Here is a 22,194-nt window from a genome sequence, read left to right on the forward strand (position 1 = left end):
TATCGTCACCTTCTGTTGCATTTTATTTTAATACAGTACGTTTATTGGTCTGATCTGCCTTTAAGTTGTTGTCAGTAACAAGCTGTTATAACTGAGATTCAGGCTACATCCGTACTACTACCTATAATGGCATTTTCAAAGCAAGACGATGTCTGTCCACACGCGTTTTGCTCCATATGAGTTTTAATCCCCGTCCATATCAACACATCTGAAAATGTATATCACACGTCTGAAAATGTATATCACGTATTCTCTCACTGGGCATGCGTGATACACAGGAATGGCTTTAATATTCACACGTCTCTTACTCATGCAAGCAACTGTATCATTGTAAAGTGCAGAATTTAACTGCACAACAGCTGTTAGCAAAGACAACAGGGTCAGCAACGCTTGTAATTGTTATCCATGTTGGGTTGTACACTGGTAGCCGGGGATAATCCCTATTGCTTTCTTCTGTAAAAGGGGTCATGTGATAGGAGCCTGATGAATCAGTTAAGGCTACATTGTGACTGATAAAGACCCAATCAGCAAGCGGTTGTGAGTTTCTTCGTCATCTTTTTCCAAACATCCCAGATTCTGCCCATCCCGTCTAAAAAGCTTCCCCAGAGTTTTATAACTAAAACGGGGCCATCAGCATTTCCAAACATCTCCATTTTAGCAGCTTTACAACTCCGGAATAATCCTTATCAGAGTTCATGTGTTTTCAAGCGAAATGTAGTAGTGTGGATGTAGCCTTGGTAAAACTATCGCTTACACTAAATAAATCTAACTGAATGTTTAAATAGGGTGACAAGTCTTTGGTGGCCTTTATAAAGGTCATTAACAGTGAATAGAATGATATATAATGAGGTGTAGCTTTACAAATTATAACTAACCTTAGATTTTGGCTCATGACACTTTTTATGTGCCTCATTATGTCATCCTGTCAGTCTCAACTTAAGTCCTTTGCATTCCTTTCATTAAGGCAGTAACCTAATGAGAGCTGAGACCTGCCTTACCTACTGACACAGCCTCCCCCCTAACTGCTTCCTGTTCTTCCTCCATCATCTGTCAAATTTCTTTGCCTCACCTGCCCAAACAAAGATGGCGCACAGCCTTGTTGTTAGTCTACTTGTTACGCTGTCTCTCTGTATATCTGTCATCCTCTACTCTGTGTCAGCGACTCTTTCAGTGTTTATTCTCAGGCAGTAGGAGTGCCACCCCTGCAGGCAGCAGGTGCTCTGGGGTCCTAATGATTGTCTGCTTCCAAATGGTAATCAGGGCATCCCTGCTGCGCCCTGGTCTTTTCCAGATCGAGGAGCGGCAAAACAGAGCTCAGCAGATCAATTAGCACTGCCCACCTTTTTTTTCACCGGAGTGCTGTTGCAGCTGTTGGCATCCTCTTTTTTTTTTTAGCTATCGTTATCACTCTGCGACATCGCTGCTGTTTGGCCCTCCAGCCTCCCGCTGTTAGAAAAGTGGAGTGCTTATGTAAACTGATAATAAGTTGTCTGTCTGCAAATATGCTGGACTTCCCCTAGACACAGACAGTGATGCAGCGATTGTCCAACACAGTCTTTCCTAAACAGATTCTAGACACAGACTGTGCTGAATTGTTGCTGCTGTTGTTCTAGGGTGCAAACGTTGTCTTTTGCCTCATTCTTTATGTGTATATGTGTACTAACAAAGGACGTGTTGTGAATGTGTGGGTCTATAGGGGAATAAGAGGCTGACCTCGGTACAATGCTCTACAAAATGGTGTGATTATGACATGGCCATGGTACCATAATGCAGGTCAGACAATGACCTATTTAAAAAATTCCCAAAAGACAGGGCAGGCGGCTGCTGCTCAGCCAGTCTGACCCTCTCTGTCTGTCCATGTGTTTTTTTCTTCCTCTTTTCAGACTTTTACTTTAATTAAACTTTATTTCTCTTTAAAATGCTGTTGTCCTTTGTTTACGTAAGCTGCTCCTCAATACTTCTCAGTTGTTGTTTTATTTTGTTTTGCTCTTGACGGCATGTTCAGGTGTGGCTTTCGACTCCTTTTTTGTTTATGTATCTGTCTGTGTTTATCTCCGTACCCTTGTCTTAATATGTCTGGTTTGTCTGCCCTGCAACAGCCCTCAGTGAGCAGCGGGGCCGGCCAGGGAATCACTAAGCTATTGGTTTAATGATGCCAGCTCCTACTTTACAGGGATTTACATGTCTGTGTCTCTAAACACCCAGTCCATACACACAAATACTTGCACAACAACATGCATGGGTATGATAGGATGGCTAGACAAACACTCTGACACAGATAGCATAGTGCTGTCGCTGTCCTTCCCTTCTGCAGATTGCATCTGAAAGCTCTATAATTTCTCTTGTCAGACAGATAACAAGGGTCAACCATACCTGCAGACATAACACATAGGTGTCCAGCCTGCTGAATAATTAGCAGCAGAATCAGACAGATGGAAAAGCTTACAAACACACACTCACGGCTTCCTGCAAGGTTTGAGTAAATAGTGAAACAATTAAAATGGAGCAGTATCATTGAGACCAATGACAAAGCTCATGTCTAATGCCTGTGATGTCTTGGGTGGGGAGAGGACATTAAACAGCGGCGTGAGTGGTTGTGACTATGACAATGCAGGAGGCTTGAAAATCGCACATGACTGGAGGAGCAGAAGAGAGGAGGGAAAGAAAAAATGAGGAAGGGGAAAGATAGAGAAAGAAAAGAAAGTCCCTTATGGCGTCATGTCAGGTGTTTTCTGGTCGTCTAGCGGATCCATCTGCGGGAAAAACAAGTGTAAAGAACAGAGTGGGAAGTTGAAGAGGAGGAGCCAAGATATTTAAATCCTGTCTGGGTTTCAAGTAGACCATGGGCCTTTTAATCTCATCCACTTGTCAAACATACACACAGGGCCAGGCAGACGTCTAGCTAGCCTATTTTCATGTGACCTGAATTCCCCAGTGTGGCATTTTTTTCCTTGCCAGGCTAATCTCATTAAGTTGGGTGCAGAGCTAGAGAACAAACACACAAGGCATCCCTCACTCCTACTCTGCCCTCTTCTCCTCCTCCTTTTGTCTCCTCTTCATCGCCTTCACTTTTTCCATCAACCCCTCTCCTCCTCATTGTCTTCTTTCTTGCTTCCATTTTTGCTCCTGTCCTCCTTCCTCTACGTCCTCTACCGCCTCTTCCTCCCACTCACTTGTCTCCCATATCTGTCTCCCTTTTTCTGTCTAATTATGGCCTGCCACAGCAGAGGAGAATAGAGCAGGTCTAGCTAGGCGATGGAGTCGAACCTCTGGAGCCACCTCTGCTCCCAGACGCACAATCAATCCTCATTATTGCCAGCTCACTCGCCTTCTCCTTCGCTTCTATGCGTCTGCCAGTTTAAGCTCCACGCACCTTCATCCGCCAGCCTGTGGAAATCAGCATAGTGCATTATTGCATATGTGACAACCCCGATTCTTGGTCGACAGATTACAGTTATTTACAATCGTCCCGATCTTGCAGCCTACTTTCAGGGGTTTTGATTGTGTGTTCACACGCATGAAATTGTGCATATAGTTATTGTGTAGGTGCAGCACACACAAAAAAGGCCACACAGCGAGCAAAGTTATTTATAAGATAAGTGCCTTGTATCTGAAGCAGGGCACAGAAGATGGAATATAAAATGCTGCCACGTGCAGTTCTGTTACAGATGGTTCACCCAGATTGGGGGTGTAATCTCAGCTCTCACCAGGCGGCTGTTGTGAATCTAGTCTTAGCTGCTATAAGCAAATTCTTGGGCAAAACAAGTCATCGTTAGAATGAATCATTTTTGTCATGAAAATAAATCATAAAAGACTCTGGCTGTAGAAATCATAAAGGCCTTTATTGCCTCTAATGGAGGTTCCTAATAGTTTGTTTTTCCAAGACCAAAAATATTTCATGAATTATCTTTGTTTTACTTTCTAAGGTTTGAAATGTGTCTCACACAGCAGAGGGGAGTTTTTTAATGAAAGCTTTTTCTGATTTATAGATCTATACATTGAAGAGTGAACTGGCTGACTTGGCACCTAACTCTACTGTTTTTTACAGGGCTTCGACTTACAATACTTCCAGGGAATACACTTTCCTTCTTTCATGACTAAAATGGAGCAGGATTTAACCCCAGAGGAAGTTACTGATCAGTACTGTCTAAGGCTTCCTGTTAAACGCTTTAATGAATTTAATGAGTTAAACAGTGTTTCAGCCAAATCCAATACAATTGAAGTAAATGGTGACCGAACGATTCTTTAAACGTTAAAAAAACCACAGAATTAAACATAAAATGGCACCATACTGCTCCTGTGGTGTCATCCAAGTGTCCGTAATCCCCGACATTCAGATTTGTCTTGAAACAGCATCATTAACACCATGTTTTAATCCTAAATGATATCCTCCTCTGGAGCCGCGTTTGGCATGGATCACAGCGGACATTTAGGCTTATAACATGGTTTAAGTATACTCGTTTCCAGTCGAAGTTAAAAGAGTGGGTTTACGGATACTTGGATGACCATTTCACTATTTACTTCAATAGTTTTTTTACCCCTGATACTCTGGAAGTGTTTTGTGGACTCAAACACTTCATCCCCCCCACCTTCTTTGTGTGAAGAACTTTGTAAATAACTCATCATGTCATCCACTCAACCCTGTGTCTTATTCTCCATCCTTCCTACACCTGTCTCTTCCCATTCTGTCACTTGTCACAAGTGACACTTGTCTTTGCCCCTAGACGAAACGTGCTGTGACATGTTCCGATCAGTGACTTAAGAGGTCACCTCTCTTCCCTCGCTCAGACCTTGGCTGAAAACTTAGTAACTCTATTCCTTCTCTCCTTTTCATCATTCTCTTCCTCCGCCCCATCTTCTCCACCTCTTGGTTACCCCCTGCTGATCACTCTATCAGGAGGCAATCATTTAAAAACACCATCATAAGTGAAACCACTGTTGTGGGAAACCAATTAACCTTTACATCCTCCCTCTCCCCCAGGCCCAGGACCTGAATGTGATTGAGGAGGTGATCCGCATGATGCTGGAAATCATCAACTCTTGCCTTTCCAACTCTCTCCACCACAACCCCAACCTGGTGTATGCGCTGCTCTACAAGAGGGAGCTCTTTGAGCAGTTCAGGATGCACCCCTCCTTCCAGGACATTATGCAGAACCTGGACACGGTCAGTCCGATTCTTTTTCCTGGTACTTAACCTAAATGTCAATCAAGAAGTGAATTGAGAGGAGTTTGGTACCGGTAGAGCTTTACATCAAGGCATTGGCTGATTTGAGGTTATTATTCAGCACATCAAGGTTATAGAGATTTTTCCCCTGAATGTCCTCTCCATCTGCAGGCAAAGTTTCAAAAAGCCAGGCAGCCCTGGAACACATGCAAACTGCATCATTAACATAGTGTGTAGTTGGACTGTACAGCAATGCAGAGCTCTGTGAGCTTAAGTAGTATTGATGAATTAATCAGTCCCCTTGTGTCGAGAGGCTCTGTGTCAAATATTCATTGAGAGTGTTCGGTGTATTGGGGGAGGAAGGGACGGAGCAAGAGAAAGCTGTCATTCATAGCTGTATTAGTCATGTCGAGGAGGAAAGAAAGCTTTGGTGTGTATGTATGAAGGATGGGGGTTGCTGCCATGGGCTTTGCTGTTATCCATAAGTATGAGGCAAGCATGCTAGCTAGAATCCCTCAGTTAAGTCAGTCTCCCTAAGGCTATTCTCCAAAGCCTTCCCCATGCTTGCAAATCCGTGTGTGTGAGCATGAGATTCAAGATGAGGGCCTGCTTTTTTGCTCCTCTAAATTAACCCCATATGGAAGGTCTTCGGAGTTAATGAAGAGATTAGTATTAGATAGATGTAGGCACACACGCACACAGTGTTCTTGCAGGCTCTGGTGTATTTGAATTTTTCTGGAGCATACGGCAGAGAACGGGCAGAGAAAACATTGCCTGTAGATGCATTTTTCCACTGTTGGTTTGACAAAAAAAGTGAGCATTAAAAAGAATCAGTAATACCTAGAGTTTTTTAATGATCAAATATCTAACATTTCTCCGGGGAAGAACCTAGCACAAGAAATGCAAAATACAGTTTCCTTGATCTCTTGTTTAGCTTAAACCCAGAAGGCATCAGATAATTTGAGCCCCAGTGAAGTGCTTATTATAAGTGAGAAGAAACACGCTCTTACCCTTTGGTGAATTTGTCTTCTGAAATACTACATGCGATTCTTTGCTGAGTATGTGGCCTACAGGCATATTAGCCAAGCCTATGTTCATAGAACTCGTACATTTTTATAACCATTTTCTCAACTTTCATTCACTTTCTTTCAAATATTCTCACTCAATATTGTGATGTAGTTGCGCTGTATTCTTGCTTTTTCAGTGCAATGCACTGCTGCTAGGAAACTTGACAACAAATGGATGGATCTTATTAGCTGTTGATGCAATTAGAAAAAAAAAGTCATGTCAAAGGGATCAAAACAAGCTCGCTGCATAGATTTAACAGAGATGTATGTGGCTCTTGATGTGGTTAACAGGGTGGAACACTAACATTAGTGTTACTTCGTTAAGAAGTAAACCTTCTATATGTAGCTTGATGCCACTTTTTTTCTAGCTGAGATATTGCACCCGGTGACATCATGTTATAGGGTGTGGCTGCATCAGTGTGATAGCTCCAAACAGTGGGATTAAACAAGTCCAAGAGCCTCATGACAGAATTGGTGCTTGATGTAAACCTCAGTGAGATCAAGATGACATGAAATCCTGTGTATATAAAAACAGGAACTGGATTTAATATTGAAAGATTTGAACTAGAGCCTGACCAAATCTGGAATATTGAGGCCAATACTGATAAGTGATGACTTATAATTTAACAAAATACTCCTGATTTCTCTTTTTGAAATCTAAACACATATCTTAAATTAGAAGGGAGAACTGTAGAGTAGATACAGTACATCCACCAAGACCCAACAATCCCCTTATGAAACCACATTTAAATTCACTAGATCCTGATTTTTATTTGGACCTGCACCAAATTGATCACATTCATAAAAATATCAGTCCTGGAAACATGCCTAATCTTTTTTCCTCATTTCCCCATAATGGGGAGTACGCTAATTAGCTTCTGGCTGTAGCTTCATATCAAGTGCACAAGGCATTATAAACCATCTCTATGTGTTTTTTGGTCGAATTGAGTTCTGTGTTATGATTGGCTTTTTCCTCTCATCTGGCCATTAGGTGATTGGCTTCTTCAGTCAGCGTCTGGAGCAGGCAGGAACTGACCTGTCAGTTGAGAGGGTTCAGGAGGTCATCATGAAAGGAGCACAGGCCCTGCCCAGTGACAGACTGAAGGTAAATCACACACACTCACACACCTGCATACATTTTCACATCACAGTATGCTGGTACACTTTGTCTAGTTTTTGTGGACGAGCGTCTAGCAAAAGAAGAGTTTGGCCAATCCTCGTTTCAGGGAGGTTCTCTGCACAGATGTGTTCACAACAGCAACAAATCCTCCGCATTATTCAGGTGAGAGGTGGAGCAGCCAGTTGCAGCAGATAGACGCAGGAAGTGACGTATTAATTCTGCTGTGGCGATCACATAGTCATGTTTACAGCACCCTGACACCGTCATCAGCTCTTATTACCACAAACTCAAGCAGATACAAGAGAAATTTGTTTTCCTGTTGATTTTTTTTGCGTCTGTCGCTTGCTAGAAACATCATCAACCCCCCCACTTACAGGCGCTGAATCCAGCGGGTGATTCCCTGCTGTGTTCACACTTTGAATTCTCCTGATTTTCTAAAGACTTATAATAGGAGACCAGGCAGAAAGTCTGCAGAAACCACAGAGCCTCTTACTCGTACATTTGCGTTCACACATGCACCTTTTCTGAAAAAACACAGAGGATCTGCTGAGTACAGTGCATGTCTAAGAGCAGCATAATAATAATATACTAAAATAATACCCCCACCCACCCAAGTTGTACTCCAAGACTTCCCTCGAGCTTGGCTGGTCTGCAAACACACTCACACACATGCACACACAGCAAAAGGACAGATAGGATGGCAGAGCATGGAGACTAAGAATCATGAAAAATCTCTGGCTGAGGAAGGATTGGGACATATTGGACAGGATTAATTCAGAATCAAACAATGTGTTGTTTAAGGCTCCGAGCTACGGTGAATTGGTGCGGGTAGGTAAAAAAAAAAGCAAATTAGTTTATTCTGGGCATGTGAGAGGAGGAGAGGTATGGTATAGGTATATGGACTGAGGCAAGGGAAAGATGGAAAGAACCATTGGGACGTGAGACAAAAGGCCAAAGCCCTATTCTCATTAGCATTAATGCCCATCTTCATTCCATCTCTGCTGGCCGGCTACACGCCAACATGTAATGACATTTCAAGGAGATGGGATAGGGGGCTATGGCGCACTTTGTCATGGGCACATAAGATCAGGAGGAGGGGGTGAGGGGACATAAATCTGCCACAGCGCCTCGTTACCCAACGCCCAACTCTCCTGGCGGGTTCGCCAACCCCCCGCCCCTCCCAGTGCTCCACCATTAATCAGTGAGGAAATATGTAACCAGTGGTCTCCTCACCAGCACTGAAGCTCTTAATTGCATGTTTCATCATGTGTTTCATGTTCTATACTTGGCGGCTGGCTGCAAGGCATTTGTCTCGCTAGCTGATGTGGAAGAGGGATGGTGCATGGCCACGTGGGATCTCCTCTGTCTCACTCCCCGTCAGCACATCAGAGCGCTAATGTAGCGATCGACCATAAAGCTGTAGAATTACACACAGAGACATGTGGATAACCCTGCCATGTCCTTCAGTGAGGCTGCCATACCTGTAGCACACACTGAAGCACACAGCTGTGGCTGGGATATATGTGTAACAAGCATGTGTCGTCCTCTCTGTCTGCGTGCGTTTGCAGGCGATGGTGATTCTGTGTATGTAGCCATGCGTACTGGTTTTTGTTTCTGTGCAAAAAGTGCTGTGGAGTCTCACACTGACTCTCCACCATCTGAGTGTTTTCCAGCTCCACAGGGTGACGTGATGCTTCCTCAGGGAGAAGTCCCAGGCACTTGATGGTACCATCGCTCAAACAAACAGCTGTCCCTCTACCTCTTGCCTCTCTTTTATCTTATGAGCTCCTTCTGCTATTCAGCCTCCAAAGCGGAAATCCATAGGTTGGATTAATGTTGTGTGGACTCATCGATACATTGTTAATTACGCAGTAAAAGCTCCTAGAAGGAGTATTGGTGTCTCAGTCAGTTGTGCATGGAGAGGCCGAACAAGAAAGAGATGTAAGGGTGATTGTTCCTCTCTCAAACAAACAAAGACACATTCAATCCAAATCTGTAATTCAATTTTTTTTTCATTTATTAGAGGAGTCCCCCTATCCTGTGGTAATTATTACACTTAATAGAAATACAGTGCTTGTCATTTTCTCACCACCTATACCAGGCATTGACAGTAAGCAGCACTAATGTAAGCAGCATTGTCATATTTATCTTCCTTCTTTGTCTCAAAAAACGATTGTTGGGAGGAACTGACAGTTGACAGTTGCAAAGTAAATAACTTTGTTTATTATCAAATGACTAAAGCATCTTGTTTTTGGCAAGGGGGACGCTATACATACAAGTAGTCTGTTTATGTAAAGCACTTAAAAGCATTTACACTAAATGCAGACATGTAAATTAGGTCCCAACTGAAAGAAAGGGTTAAAAAGAAGGTGGTAAATACCCCAGGGACAACCCTCAGTGCCTCGTCACTCAAGCTCCCTTCTCTCTCATTCTTTGTGTGTGTGTGTGTGTGTGTGTGTGTGTGTGTGTGTGTGTGTGTGTGTGTGTGTGTGTGTGTGTGTGTGTGTGTGTGTGTGTGTGTGTGTGTGTGTGTGTGTGTGTGTGTGTGTTGTTTCAGGGTGTATGAGACTAAGAGGCTCTCATGGGCAGTGCCCTTTGGAATGTGTTGTTTAGCCTGACCAGCTGAAATCTGCCTTATTGAGCAGCGATAGCCCACAGACTCTCTGGCTCCTCAGGACAGGATGGCGGGGATGGGGGGTGGGCATGGAATGGTGGGGGGTTGGGTGCTTACCAGCTGTTACTCAGTACCTGGTCCTCAATACGTCTGATGGCCACTACACACGACACAGTTTCACTCTGAAGACAAAGTTAAACTTCTGAAATCCTTTTGTTTGGGATTGTATCCTGTGTATTACGACCCGTTTTAACATCAGATTGTTTCCCTTGGATTCAACAAATAGCCATTTAGATGTATATACACATACTATACCAAAGTACTATTTATTTTTCTTGAGGGGAACTGGCAAATGAATTGTGGTGGGACTACAATGAATTGAAAAAAAATCAGCAAAGTCATTAGGATTCATCATCGGTGAACGATAAATGTCTGTCCCAATGTGAATCCGTCACGTCTCTCATCTTTTCTAAATGCACTTACAATGTACTTAACGTGGTTGAAACAGGATTAAAACCTTTCAGGAAAAGAGGCGAACATTAGCATGTCCACTGTGTGTCATGTCAGAGCCAGAGCCATTTTCACAGTGATGGACCCATGTGCACTATCATGAACGCATGTTCGTACAAAGAACAGAGAAGCTCGTATCAAAACACAAACAGATGGAGTGTGACTTCATTTGCTGCACAGGACGCCATTATACAACTATATCTTTGATTAGCGATACAGCTTATCCTTCAAGTCATGGCGAGAGCTGTGGCCAATCTCAGCTAACATTGGGAAAGAGGCAATGCACACTGGACAATCGCCAGTCTATCACAGGGATGACATACAGAGACAAACTCGCTTTCACAGACCTACAGGCAATTCAGAGGTTCCAATTAGCCTTTAGACTCTCCGATTAAACGAACCGGCGTGTCTTTGTAGAAAGACATGCAGAAAACTCATAAAGGCACGAAAGGGTACATGCAAACTCCACAAGTTTGACACCAGTCTTCTTGCTGTGAGGCAACAGTGCAATCCACTGAACGACGTGCCCGAATCTTTATTAAACCTCTAAAGTGAATGATTATTGCAAACCCTTTGTTTACAATGAAACAATATCAAATTACAGCATTTTTATATAATGACCATGAATTTTATCAAACAAGTTGAAGATTGTAATACAACCTTTCAATGCTTGTGTGCGTACCTACTCGTGTGTGTGTGTGTGTGTGTGTGTGTGTGTATTGAGTTCATAGTTGCTCCCTGGCCGCATTCTTCTCTGTCTGGCCGAGCTCTGACAGCACAGCAGCGTGCAGAGGAGGAAGGGAACACGGCGTCCTGAGTGAAGATATGAGGCCAGCCAGTCAGTCTGTGTTCAGGGGCGAGGGCCTGACCCGCCAGGACCCATAACTAACTGATATGAGCTCGGGCCAATTGGGCTCAGACAGCTGCCAGAATGAGAACAAAACAGAGGAGGGCAGGAGGCGAGAAGACAACAGAGCGCCAGAGGAAAGAGAGTAAGCCACAGTATAGACAGACTAAGGCGACGGAGATAATATTAGGGTGTTAGATGCTCCAATTTTTCCCAGAAAGCACTGGAGCATGGAAGATACATTTTTTTCTGTGACACGTTCTCTATGTAGTGATATCCAAGACTTTCCAAAGAACCAAATCCCTTGGTGGCTCCTGTCCAATATAACAGTAGGAGGAAAAACGGAGGCCATTGTGATTCAGACATCATTTTTCTTTTCTTTTTTTTTCATTTTGTGTTCAGTCTCAAGTGAATGTGGTTGAATGTGAACAGGGGGCTTTATGGTGGTGCAGTTTAGGTTCATAATTTCTTCTACAGAAGGCACTTGTCTTGAGAAGCACTCGTTCTGATAAAGGATGTTTGTGATAACGGCACAAGATGCATAATTTTCACATGCTTTTCAGTCTCTTGGCAAGTTGTGAGACTATGCCTGTTTTACTGATGTGAAATCACAATAAGCCTTGATCATTAAAGGAGTAGTTTGATATTGTGGGGACTATGCTTACTTGCTTTCCTGTACAGAGCTGGATAAGAAGATCGATATTACTGTCACATCTTGGATATGAAGCTTGAGTCTGGAGATGGTTAGCTTAGTTTAGCATAAAGACTGGAAACAGTTGGAAATGGAAAAAAAGTTTAAAAATGAACGCGGGAGCCAAGAAATAGACCAACACATTAACCTCCATTTCCCTGAAAATATATAAATATGTAAAAATATATCTAATGCTTCTGACGATGCTTACATGCCTGCTTGTCTCGACATGAGTTTCCATGATGCCACGCTCCTCCCCAGTTCTCGATAAACACATAAAATCCTGTCATATAATTTAGGGATTTTGTGCCTGGCTCCCTGTTTGGCTTCCGTTTGGACACATGTTGAACCTTGACAGCAGCTCGCAGGATAGAGCTCAGCAAGCAAAACCATGTGTTTCGTTTCTGTATTCCCAAGTCTTTCCATGACACATTAAACCTGAGTGGGCTGAGAGAGGATCATACTTGATCCCAAGAGAGAATGCTGAGTAATTCAGGAGTAAAAATTGATTGTATGTCTCGATCAAACCTACATTAACAAAAAATTGAAATGTGTATGACAGTAATTGAGTGAAGACCATTTGCAAAGTTTAAGTAGAGCTCTGTTTTGTTTCACCTGTTCCTCAGTACTGTGCTTGCTGTGTTCAGAGGTCATGATGATGAAGAGCTCCTCATATTCGGATTCCTCATCACGGTTTGAAACAACATATAAACTGCAATATTGTTATTTTATTGCCCCGCCTCTAAGCTAGCTTATAAAGTGCAACATTACTGTATATTACCACAGTGGCTCATGTCTGTATATAAATGTGTTCTTATGAAAACAATAACTTACTCCTCACACCATCATCCTAAAATAGATGATGAGTTGTCTGTAACACTGATACATTTATTTGCACATTAATGAGGGAGAAATTTGAGATGGCGATATTAATACCACACGTGTTGTTTCACAATGTGTCGACATTGCAGTATTTGCTGATTAATGCTTTAATTATCCTAATTACCTAATTAGCATAACTGGTTTATGTTTCATATATCATGGTGATTATAGCAGGACGAGCCCTTTGTTTTGTTTGTGCTAGTAAATCACTTTCCACCCAAAATAAACAAGGGACTTTAAAACCTGAATTACATGACGTCCTCTGTGCTCACAAGTAAAAGTGAGTCTGGTTTGAGTAACCGTCACCGTCGGTGTCATATGAACATTTGACGAGTAAGTGAGCTTGTCCAGGAGAGAGTCACCCACACACAAACACCAGCCAGATAATAGCGCTCCTGCATTGTGTCTCGCTGTCACAATGGCAGTGGTGTGTGTGGTCTAGCCTCAGTAGCCTGGCATATGGCCTGTGACCCCGTAGCCCCTCCGTCTGTGTCAATATGATACCGATAATGTGGCGGTGAATAGAGGAGGCAAGGACTCAATAGAGCAGACTGGGAGCATCTCATAAAAGGGCCTCAGCGTCTGTCTTTCACCGCAGACTGATTACTGGCTGCATGTGTGCATATACATGCATGTGTAGACAGGAGGGTATAATAAGGCAGCGTTGTATTATTGATGCTCTTTTGCTACCTGCCTGCTGTTAGGTGGGCTGGCAGAGGTCTGGTCTGGTCTGGTCTGGTCTGGTCTGGTCAGTGGGCTTGTGTTTAAATTTGAATAAAGACCTTATCAACCACTATTTCCACTGTAGAGTGTATAAAATGGAACTGAAACGATTCTGATCATCAGTAATTGTTTAAGTTAGTTTTAGATGTTTGTCCTTCTCTGATTCCAGCTTCAAAAACTGTGGAGATTTCCTGCTTTTCTCTGTTTTAGATCGTAATTTTAGTAAATCAGGTACATTTTGGCTGCCTGAAATAAAATTATTAGAATATTAAGACATTTTCACTACATTCTGACACATAAATAAAAATAATATATAGAAAATAATTATTTGATATATCGACAAACTGAAGATTGTTAACTGCAGTGCCAGTCTCAAAGTATGCACTTACATTCCAGACATTCTTTTTGGAAAAGTGAATGAAATTGTCAACAATTGACACACATATTTCTTCCACATATAGCTCTTAAAATTCATGTATTTGGTGCAAGATAAAGGACAATATGCATATTTCTTTACTCAATCCCCTTTTTTGGATTTTATTTCAGTTTATTTTACTTTTTACATAAATCAGCTGAGACGACTAATACTCATCTGTTGTGCTGGCTGCATGATACTCTGTTTAATTGACTTAATTCTTTCATCTTTAAAATGCACTACAAGGCCCCTTTAATTCAACTGAGCAACCTTAATATGCCTGATTTTTCTTGACATCAACATCCATAAATAATTTTTGTAAAAATGTGTAGAAAATCCCAAAATAGAATCTATAATATAATAATGTGAAAGGAAGGGAAAAATCCTGGATCTGCCTAATTGTCCAGACCGAGTAATCCGGTTACACAGCACTTGTTAACAATAAGGTCACGATGTCTGACACACTACTCTACACTGTGTTTTCTACACTCACTGGAACTGATGTCTATGCCCTCACTTAGTTTCTGAACAGGCTATAAGTGACTCTGCAGTCATACTTCTTTTCTCGTACAGCAGCGGTTGTCAATATCCAGTCGCCTCCTGGGGTTAAGAGGTGACATTACATCATTAGCCAGTCTTTTAAAAGGTCATTGGTTCGGACCAGGGAGTGATACCTGTATGCAGGAAGCTGTGTCCGAATTTACCTCACAGTCAGACTAGATTACATCTGCCGGCAAACTACTGTACCTGATGAAGAGTGAATACACAGAGAGGTAGAGAGAGGCCTGACCTACCTACCTGCAGGGCAGCGCCTCCACCCATCAGACGGAGACGTCACTCCACTGGTCACATGAAATGTGGTTGGAGGCAGTTTCATGGTATTGTTGGGGTCGGAGGTCCAACAATAGTCCTCTGTTAAAGAACACTGCATGAACTTTGAATGCCTTTAATGAACATCCATGCAACGTCATGAGGTATTATACACATTATACTGTGTTGCCTGATCATTGCCTCAAAGTATAGCTGCTTTTAACGACAGTGACATTCTCCAGAAAGACAGAATATTTTTGAATAATTACTTAAAACGTCCATTAAAATAAAAGTTTCACCTTTCTTTCCTTCATAAAAGAAAAATGTCAGCTTCTGATAACACTTAGTGCTTAAATAAATCCTAAATTCTTGTTTTGAATTTGGTTGAACATCTATCGGTGCTCAGACATCTATGACCTTCGCACCTCTTCACCTAAAAAGCAGCTTTCAGACATGCACTAAAGCCTGGAGATTGTTCTAAATGTATCCATCTAGGGAGAAAAGAATTAAGAGTGTGACACTTTTACTTGACGGACATGAAACAGAAAAAAAACAATGTAATACAAATATCTCGGGATGAAAAAGAAGAGCAATACATGTCAACTTGGAAAGACGACAATATCCAAGAGCTTTTGGAGATACGGGCTGGTGCTGGTGCCGGAGTGCTGTAAACAAAAAGATATGATTTTCACTGGAAATTGCATACGTCATGTGCTGGCGCCTCCCCTCACATGAAAGTTGAGGATTGTTGTGAACACATCTGACCTGGACAATCTCCTGCTGTGCTCTTCATATTTAAAAGACAAACACTGGAAAATGTCCTAAAGCAATTTTCTGGACATTTTCAGGAGTTCATGTTCGAAAATGGCTCGAATCACATTAAAGAAAAAAAACTGCCACGTCATAGCTCACTGAGACAGAGCAACACAAAGGAGCCATTGTTGTTAAGAATAACCCATTTTTCTGACTGTGGAACATCAAACGTTTTGTTGTGCAAGATATCAACAGGTTTCACTAACAAACAAAGCAAATATCTGCGTTTAGAATTAACACAGTGATATCGTCACCTTTGATTCTGCTTTTAATCACTTTTGTATCTTTCCATCTTTCTCCTTTTCTCTGTTTGTGTGAACAGAAGTTTCCTGAGCTAAAGTTTAAGTACGTGGAGGAAGACCAACCCGAGGACTTCTTCATCCCCTACGTCTGGTCCCTGGTCTTTAACTCTGGAGTCGGCCTCCACTGGAGCCCACATGGCATTGAGTTGTTCAGCATGGACTCTGGCTGAAACGCCGGCTGCTGCAGACAGTGTGTGCGTCTCCATCCCTGTCCAGTGACTGACAGCGTGTGTATGTGGGTGTTTATGTGGGTTTTGTGCACATTACCCTTTATAAGTATGTGCATGCTGCTTTGAAAGTGCCTCGACCTTGTACAGAACGGTTTTTCTTTTTACGCAGCACCACCTGTTTTTTTCCCCCCACATGTCCCAATAATTCCTCTGATTCTTCACGGCGAAGCTTCACCTGTGTACAGTCAGTCCTGTAGTGAAAACCTGTTAAACATCAGCTCCACCTGCTTCCACAGCACACACCGACGCACATCTCTTCCGTTGTTGTGTCGAGCTCAGGACACCGGCTAAGGATAATCCCACATTTTTAGTTTTCTTGCTTACAAAGAAAAAAAAGGTCAAATTAAACAGATAGGCTTAATGCTACATGCACACTACAAGGTTTTCGTTTGAAAAATCATCAACTCTGTTACGGACACATCTGTCCTCCACACTACTCCGAGGTTTTAGAGCAGCTAAACTGAAGGTTGGGCCGAGTTTTAGTTTGAAAACTGGGGCTGCTTTTAGTCTTGACAGGCAGAAACTTGAGATGCTTGGAAACGATGACGTAGACACTCACAGTTGCTTTCAGATTGGGTCTTTTCGGTCACAATCTAGACTTTGCGTATTCGTCAAGCTCCTGTCACATGACCCCGATCCAGAAGAAAACACACTGCATTAACCTTGGCCTCCATTGTAGAACACAACATGAACAATCAATTACAAGTGTTACTGACCCAGTTGTCTTTGCTAACAATTGTTGTTCAGTTAAATTCAATATTTTACAAGGATACAACTGCTGACATGTTTTGGATGTGAGCTATTATTCGAACAATCTGCAACAGTTCCCAGCTAGACACGCATGCCCAAAGTATGTGGGTGATCACGTGATATGTGTTCTCAGGCGTGTTAGTGTGGACAAGGATTAAAACTGATACAGAGCCAAAACATTTATGTGGACCGATAGTTTTACTTGGAAAATGCTGTTTTCAAAAGAAAACATTGTAGTATGGATGTAGCCTAAGTTACCCTGCTTTTATATACGATTATTTACTGCTGCACTGAATGCTAAAAAATAAGGTAATATTCAAGACAGGCAAAGTGTCTTTCACATTTTATTAAATGTCCTCTATAATACAGAAGTATGATTATCTCATAGATTGGTATTTTATTTTGCTCAGTTCTCAGAATACAATGGTTTTGTATAAAAATAGACTTGTGTTTGTGAAATTAAATTGGAAAGAAGGTCACAGAAAGACAAATAGTCTCCCACAACTTCCGTTGTGTTGTAATATGCAGGGTTTTCAGATTTTAAGTGGGCCGGACTGAATAACCTGTTTAATTAATGCTTAATTTCAGTCTCTGGAGAATATTAGCACTCTGCATCACCCTGTTTAATGTGGTTTCATTGTCGCCATCGGCCCTTTCGTCTGACTTCACCCCGTCTTTGTCATCGTCGTTCTTTTTTTCCCTCATAGTAACCTGAGGCAGATGCTTAAACCAGGGTGAGTCATTAAACCCTATTGTGCATAATTACACTTGTCTCTTAAATTTGTCACTTTATTTGCATGTTTATCATGTTTAGAGACTTTGTATGAAATTATTTATTTTCATGTATTTTGTTTTTTTAAACTTTCAGCCCCCTGCCCTCACAGAATAGTAGCAGTACTGAAATGGCTGCTATGTATGGAAGAAAAACAGTGGTACTTTACTTTGGTTGTTCCCAGGTGGGAAACTGGCTTTATATTATTACATATTATATGACAACAGCTGTCATTTTGTGGCAACTATTACTTTGAAAATAGGAGTTTGAATAAAAATCTAAATGGAAGCAGCAAAAGTGTCATGTGGTTAATAAACAAAGTAAAACGGCGTGATTCACAGAGAACGTATAGACTGAAAAATGGAGTATGAGATTTGTTGTAATCATTTTAAAATGGAACAAATTTTTACTTTTTTTTTTTTACCTTTAGACAGAACCATGCTAGCTGTTTCCCTCTGTTCACAGTTTTTATACTGAACTACAAACCTGCTGGCCTTAGCTACTTCTAGTCTAAAACTAAAACTGCAAGCAGTTAGTCAGATGGATGTACCAATGGTATATTATTTAATTTGAAATGTTTTCAGAGGCCTGAAGAAGTAGAACTATTTTATACTAAAAAGGAACATTGGAGAAATACCTCGACTCCATTAGGGGCAGACACAGTAATTGCAACAGACTAAGTGTAGTGCAGCTTAGAATTTATTTCTCTTTAGATGTCGTCAGTCCTTTTGCAGCTCTCTGTAGCAACCAGCACAAAAGAAAAATGGGTGTAATAACTCAACTGTCACACACAGTTTATTTCATCGCAGAATATTGATACACTTCAACACTCAGCGCGTCTCTTGTCTCTCATTGTTGCCTGTTGTGGTCATGTCTGCAGAGGCAGCAGAAACGGAGGCATGAAACCGCTTCGAGGGGGGAAAAGTTTAACAGCACAATGGTACCCGCTGTGTTGCATGAGCTCCCACTTCCCCGCGAGAATTTCATGCCTTTCGTCTCTTTTGTGTTGGATTCTCATGCCTGAAATTCTCTTATTCTCAAGGACAATGTAATGGATGCAATTCGATGTAAAGAATGGCCCATTTTCAGCTCAGGGGTCACTGGTAGGTTACGGCCAGACTGTACGCTCGAGGAGGAGACTGAAGCGCTCTGTCTTTCTGCACCGACTCTCACCTGCTTCCAGCTCCATTATCGCGTTGCCAGATGGTTGAGCGGAGGTTTTCACAAAGTGACATGGCTCTCCTTGTTCCTGAACAGCGCAGGAGGTCACCTTACCATGGGCTCCTGTTTCAGGTGGCAGCAGGAAGATGGATGGAGCAGGGGATTCTGGGATCGGTAGTTTATTTATTATTCTTTTTTAGAGGCAAGCGTGTTTTCCTCAAGGTCTAGGCGAGATTATATTGCAGCGTGGCTCCAGACGCAAAGGTCACGCCCAGATCAGCATCTGTCGAGCGCTGTAGAAAGTAGGGCGCTGGAGACCAGTTTGTTTAAGTGGCTCCGCTCAAAGTGCTGGTTGCCCCTAGTGACACCGAACTCATTAATATGACAGATCACCATGGTAACGATGGAAGGTCGTTAGGCTCAGGGGTTTTGGGATGAGGTCTCAGAAGCTCGCTTGCAACATGAAAACAGTGTGATACAGGAATAAATAGACAGAAATGTTGTGGCGTTGCGATCTCAAGTGGATTGAACAGAGTTTCAAAGAGCTCGATCGCTGACGGAAACACAGATAGAGAAGAGGAGATATTGGGATCTTGACATTTGCAAGATAACAGGGCTGCTTTCAGACTGGAGAAAACTTAACGTAAACAGTGTTGTGACACACTGTTGTTGCAACTATGGCAGCAGACGAGGTTCTTGGCATTCTTGTGAAAGAAATCTCAGAGGTAGATGACACAGGTTTGAATTTGAATTCAACCTTTATTGTAACTTTTCAAATATACAATATACAGGTCGCTGCTGATTGGGCAACACATTTTTGAGCAAACATGATGAAGGAAATATTTTTACTTTGCTCAGATTCTCTCTCCGCTGCCAGTCATTCACAGAAGCTGTGTAAGACACTTCAGCAATGTGCCTCAGTTTAGTCCAGACTGAAATCTCTCAACATCTGCTGGATGGATTTCATTTTTTTTTTTACATTCATAGTCCCCACATGATGAACCCTGATCACTCTGGTGAACACCTGACTTTTCCTCTGATGCCACGCGCAGGATAAATGTTACAATTTAGCGGAAAATGTTTTGAATGCCGAGAAATTTGCTTCAGATGATAACCCAGAGAGGAAATCCTTGTTGATCCCTTGAGTTATGCAGCTCCACGAGCTATTCTCAACATCTACTCCATGTATTGTAAGATTTTTTTTTTTTGTTCAGACCATGAATGCAAAATCACATTGTTGATCTTCTGACGACCTCTGAATTATCATTTTAATGATTGCCTGACTTTTCATCTTTTTAAATTTCACCATTACTCATGACAAAATGTTGGATGGGCAAACAGACTGAACTCTCACCATTTGGCCTTGTCGCTCCTGCATGTGGAGCAGTTACACATAAGCAGATCTTCTAAACTGTTTCACTCTAACGGCCTATAAAAGGAACTGGGTCACCGAGTCCTCCAGCTACTTCAATAAAATGTCACAAATTGAATCCCTGAACAAAACCAGACTGAAGGAATGTGAACATAAAGTGACCTTCGCTGAAACTTTCATCACACAACAGCTTTTGGATGTGAGAGCCACACTGAACAAAACCCCCTTTAAATAAGAGAAAACCCCACACTCGGACAAAACCACATAAAAAATGTTCTGCAGACTTCACTCTGTAAATTGTATGTGATGCTCGGCTACATATGAACTTTTAATAAGCGCTGTACATAAATATATGATGGACGTATGTAGGAGTGTAAAAAAAACACATGGATGCATTATCAGCACCAAACAATTGGACATTTTTGATTAATGTTGTGTCAACGCCGGGAAACTACACATAGAGATAAACCTTGACTAAATATTCTGACATGGAAATAAAACTCTTATATACTCTTTATACTTTGACCTGTAACAACCCACTGAGAGGTCAGTTGGCTAAATCAAGCATGCGGTGACTAAGAACTAGAACTTAATGTCGCCGAGCTTCTCGCTTTACACCCAAGGAATTTTTATTCTTTAATTATCCGGTGACATTTACCAATGTGGGTGTTTTTGCTCTTTCCTGACAAGATATCAGAGGGAAAAAAGTCTTGCCTATCGTTTTAATTAAAGTTGTCTTATGCTTATTGTTCTTATCTTAGCGATGATGAGCTCTCTGTGTGCCATCTCTGCCCTGTTCGTGACTCGCAGAGATTAAGCCCCTTTAATTGCATGTGCATGGCCCATTGTCTGGAAGCAGTCACTGTGTCAATAAATTTTAGTAAAGGCCAGGACTGCTATCTGGAATATTAATCATCCAGCTACATCTATAGTGCTGTTTTACCCCCATTGTATGATCTGCTTTAGAATTAGCTGTGTGGACCATATGACTAAATCACGGTCTTCTTACTCAACATTATAACATTTAGGTTCAGCATGAGATGCACCAAACCATTTCAGATCAAAGCTATAGGCCCAATAGTATTTAAACATATACATTAGGAGTAGATGGTATGGTTAGTTATATCATGGTATATGTTATTTTGATATTAATCGTAATGTACCAAATTTTCTAAAGAACGGGATGGATGGGTCAGATAAACCCCAGAGACATTTTATGGTTTGGCAAATTCAACTACCCAGAAAATCAATATACTCGATCAAATTAATGCAAAAATTATAGGAAAATCAAACAAAGTCAAGTTGTCAACTGTTCCACTCATTGATTTGCAACAAAAGCCTTTTTTGGACATGAACTCCAGAAAGTGTCCGAGTATAACTTCCTGAAGTTTGCTAGAACGCAGCAGCAGATCAGCAAGCAGTTGTGAATGTCATTGTTTCCAAACATTTCCATTTCCAAATTCTGTTTCTGTCCATCCAGACTAAAACGCAGCCCTGGAGTTTTCAAACCAAAACTGGGCCAGCAACGTTTCCAAACGTCTCTGTTTTATTGGCCTTAAGACTCTGGAGTAGCGTGGACGCCAGATGTAACAGAAACAAAGTGATGTGGATTTAGCCTGATGGGCTGAAACAGGTTGGGACCGAATAATGCAGCCTGCTGAGGTATATAAATAAAAAAAAAGATGTATAGATTTAAGTTACCCATGTTACTTGATGGCTAAAAAGTATTGCAGGGTTCCTTTAAAAGTCAAGACGTGAGTAGAAAGAAAACTCCAAACACTGCAGAGGACCTTCACCATTAGATTCAACTGTCCTCACCATCACTTTCACACAGTCCCTGACAGGCCCATACACACTGGTGTCACCCTGACAGGCTCCACAGCACTGACAGTCCCCTGCAGCTGAATTAGTTCATGAAGGTTTGGGTTTGAAATGAGTAAAAGGCGAAGGC

The 22,194-nt window shown here is 41.8% G+C and overlaps 1 protein-coding gene across 2 annotated transcripts in view; it reads left to right on the plus strand.

Moving 5' to 3' along the window:
* Positions 1–17,998, plus strand: part of dym (dymeclin) — a 47,109-nt gene extending 29,111 nt beyond the window's left edge. For both annotated transcript variants that reach the window (XM_069513405.1, XM_069513406.1), the window contains exons 15-17: positions 4,982–5,164; positions 7,223–7,336; positions 15,979–17,998. In XM_069513405.1, coding sequence (XP_069369506.1) covers positions 4,982–5,164; positions 7,223–7,336; positions 15,979–16,128 — 447 coding nt within the window. In that variant the 3' untranslated portion in view covers positions 16,129–17,998. The remainder of the gene's footprint in view (positions 1–4,981; positions 5,165–7,222; positions 7,337–15,978) is intronic.
* The last annotated feature ends 4,196 nt before the right edge of the window (positions 17,999–22,194 follow it).

The sequence above is a fragment of the Paralichthys olivaceus genome, chromosome 18, assembly GCF_024713975.1.
Source record: "Paralichthys olivaceus isolate ysfri-2021 chromosome 18, ASM2471397v2, whole genome shotgun sequence".
Classification (NCBI taxonomy): domain Eukaryota; kingdom Metazoa; phylum Chordata; class Actinopteri; order Pleuronectiformes; family Paralichthyidae; genus Paralichthys; species Paralichthys olivaceus.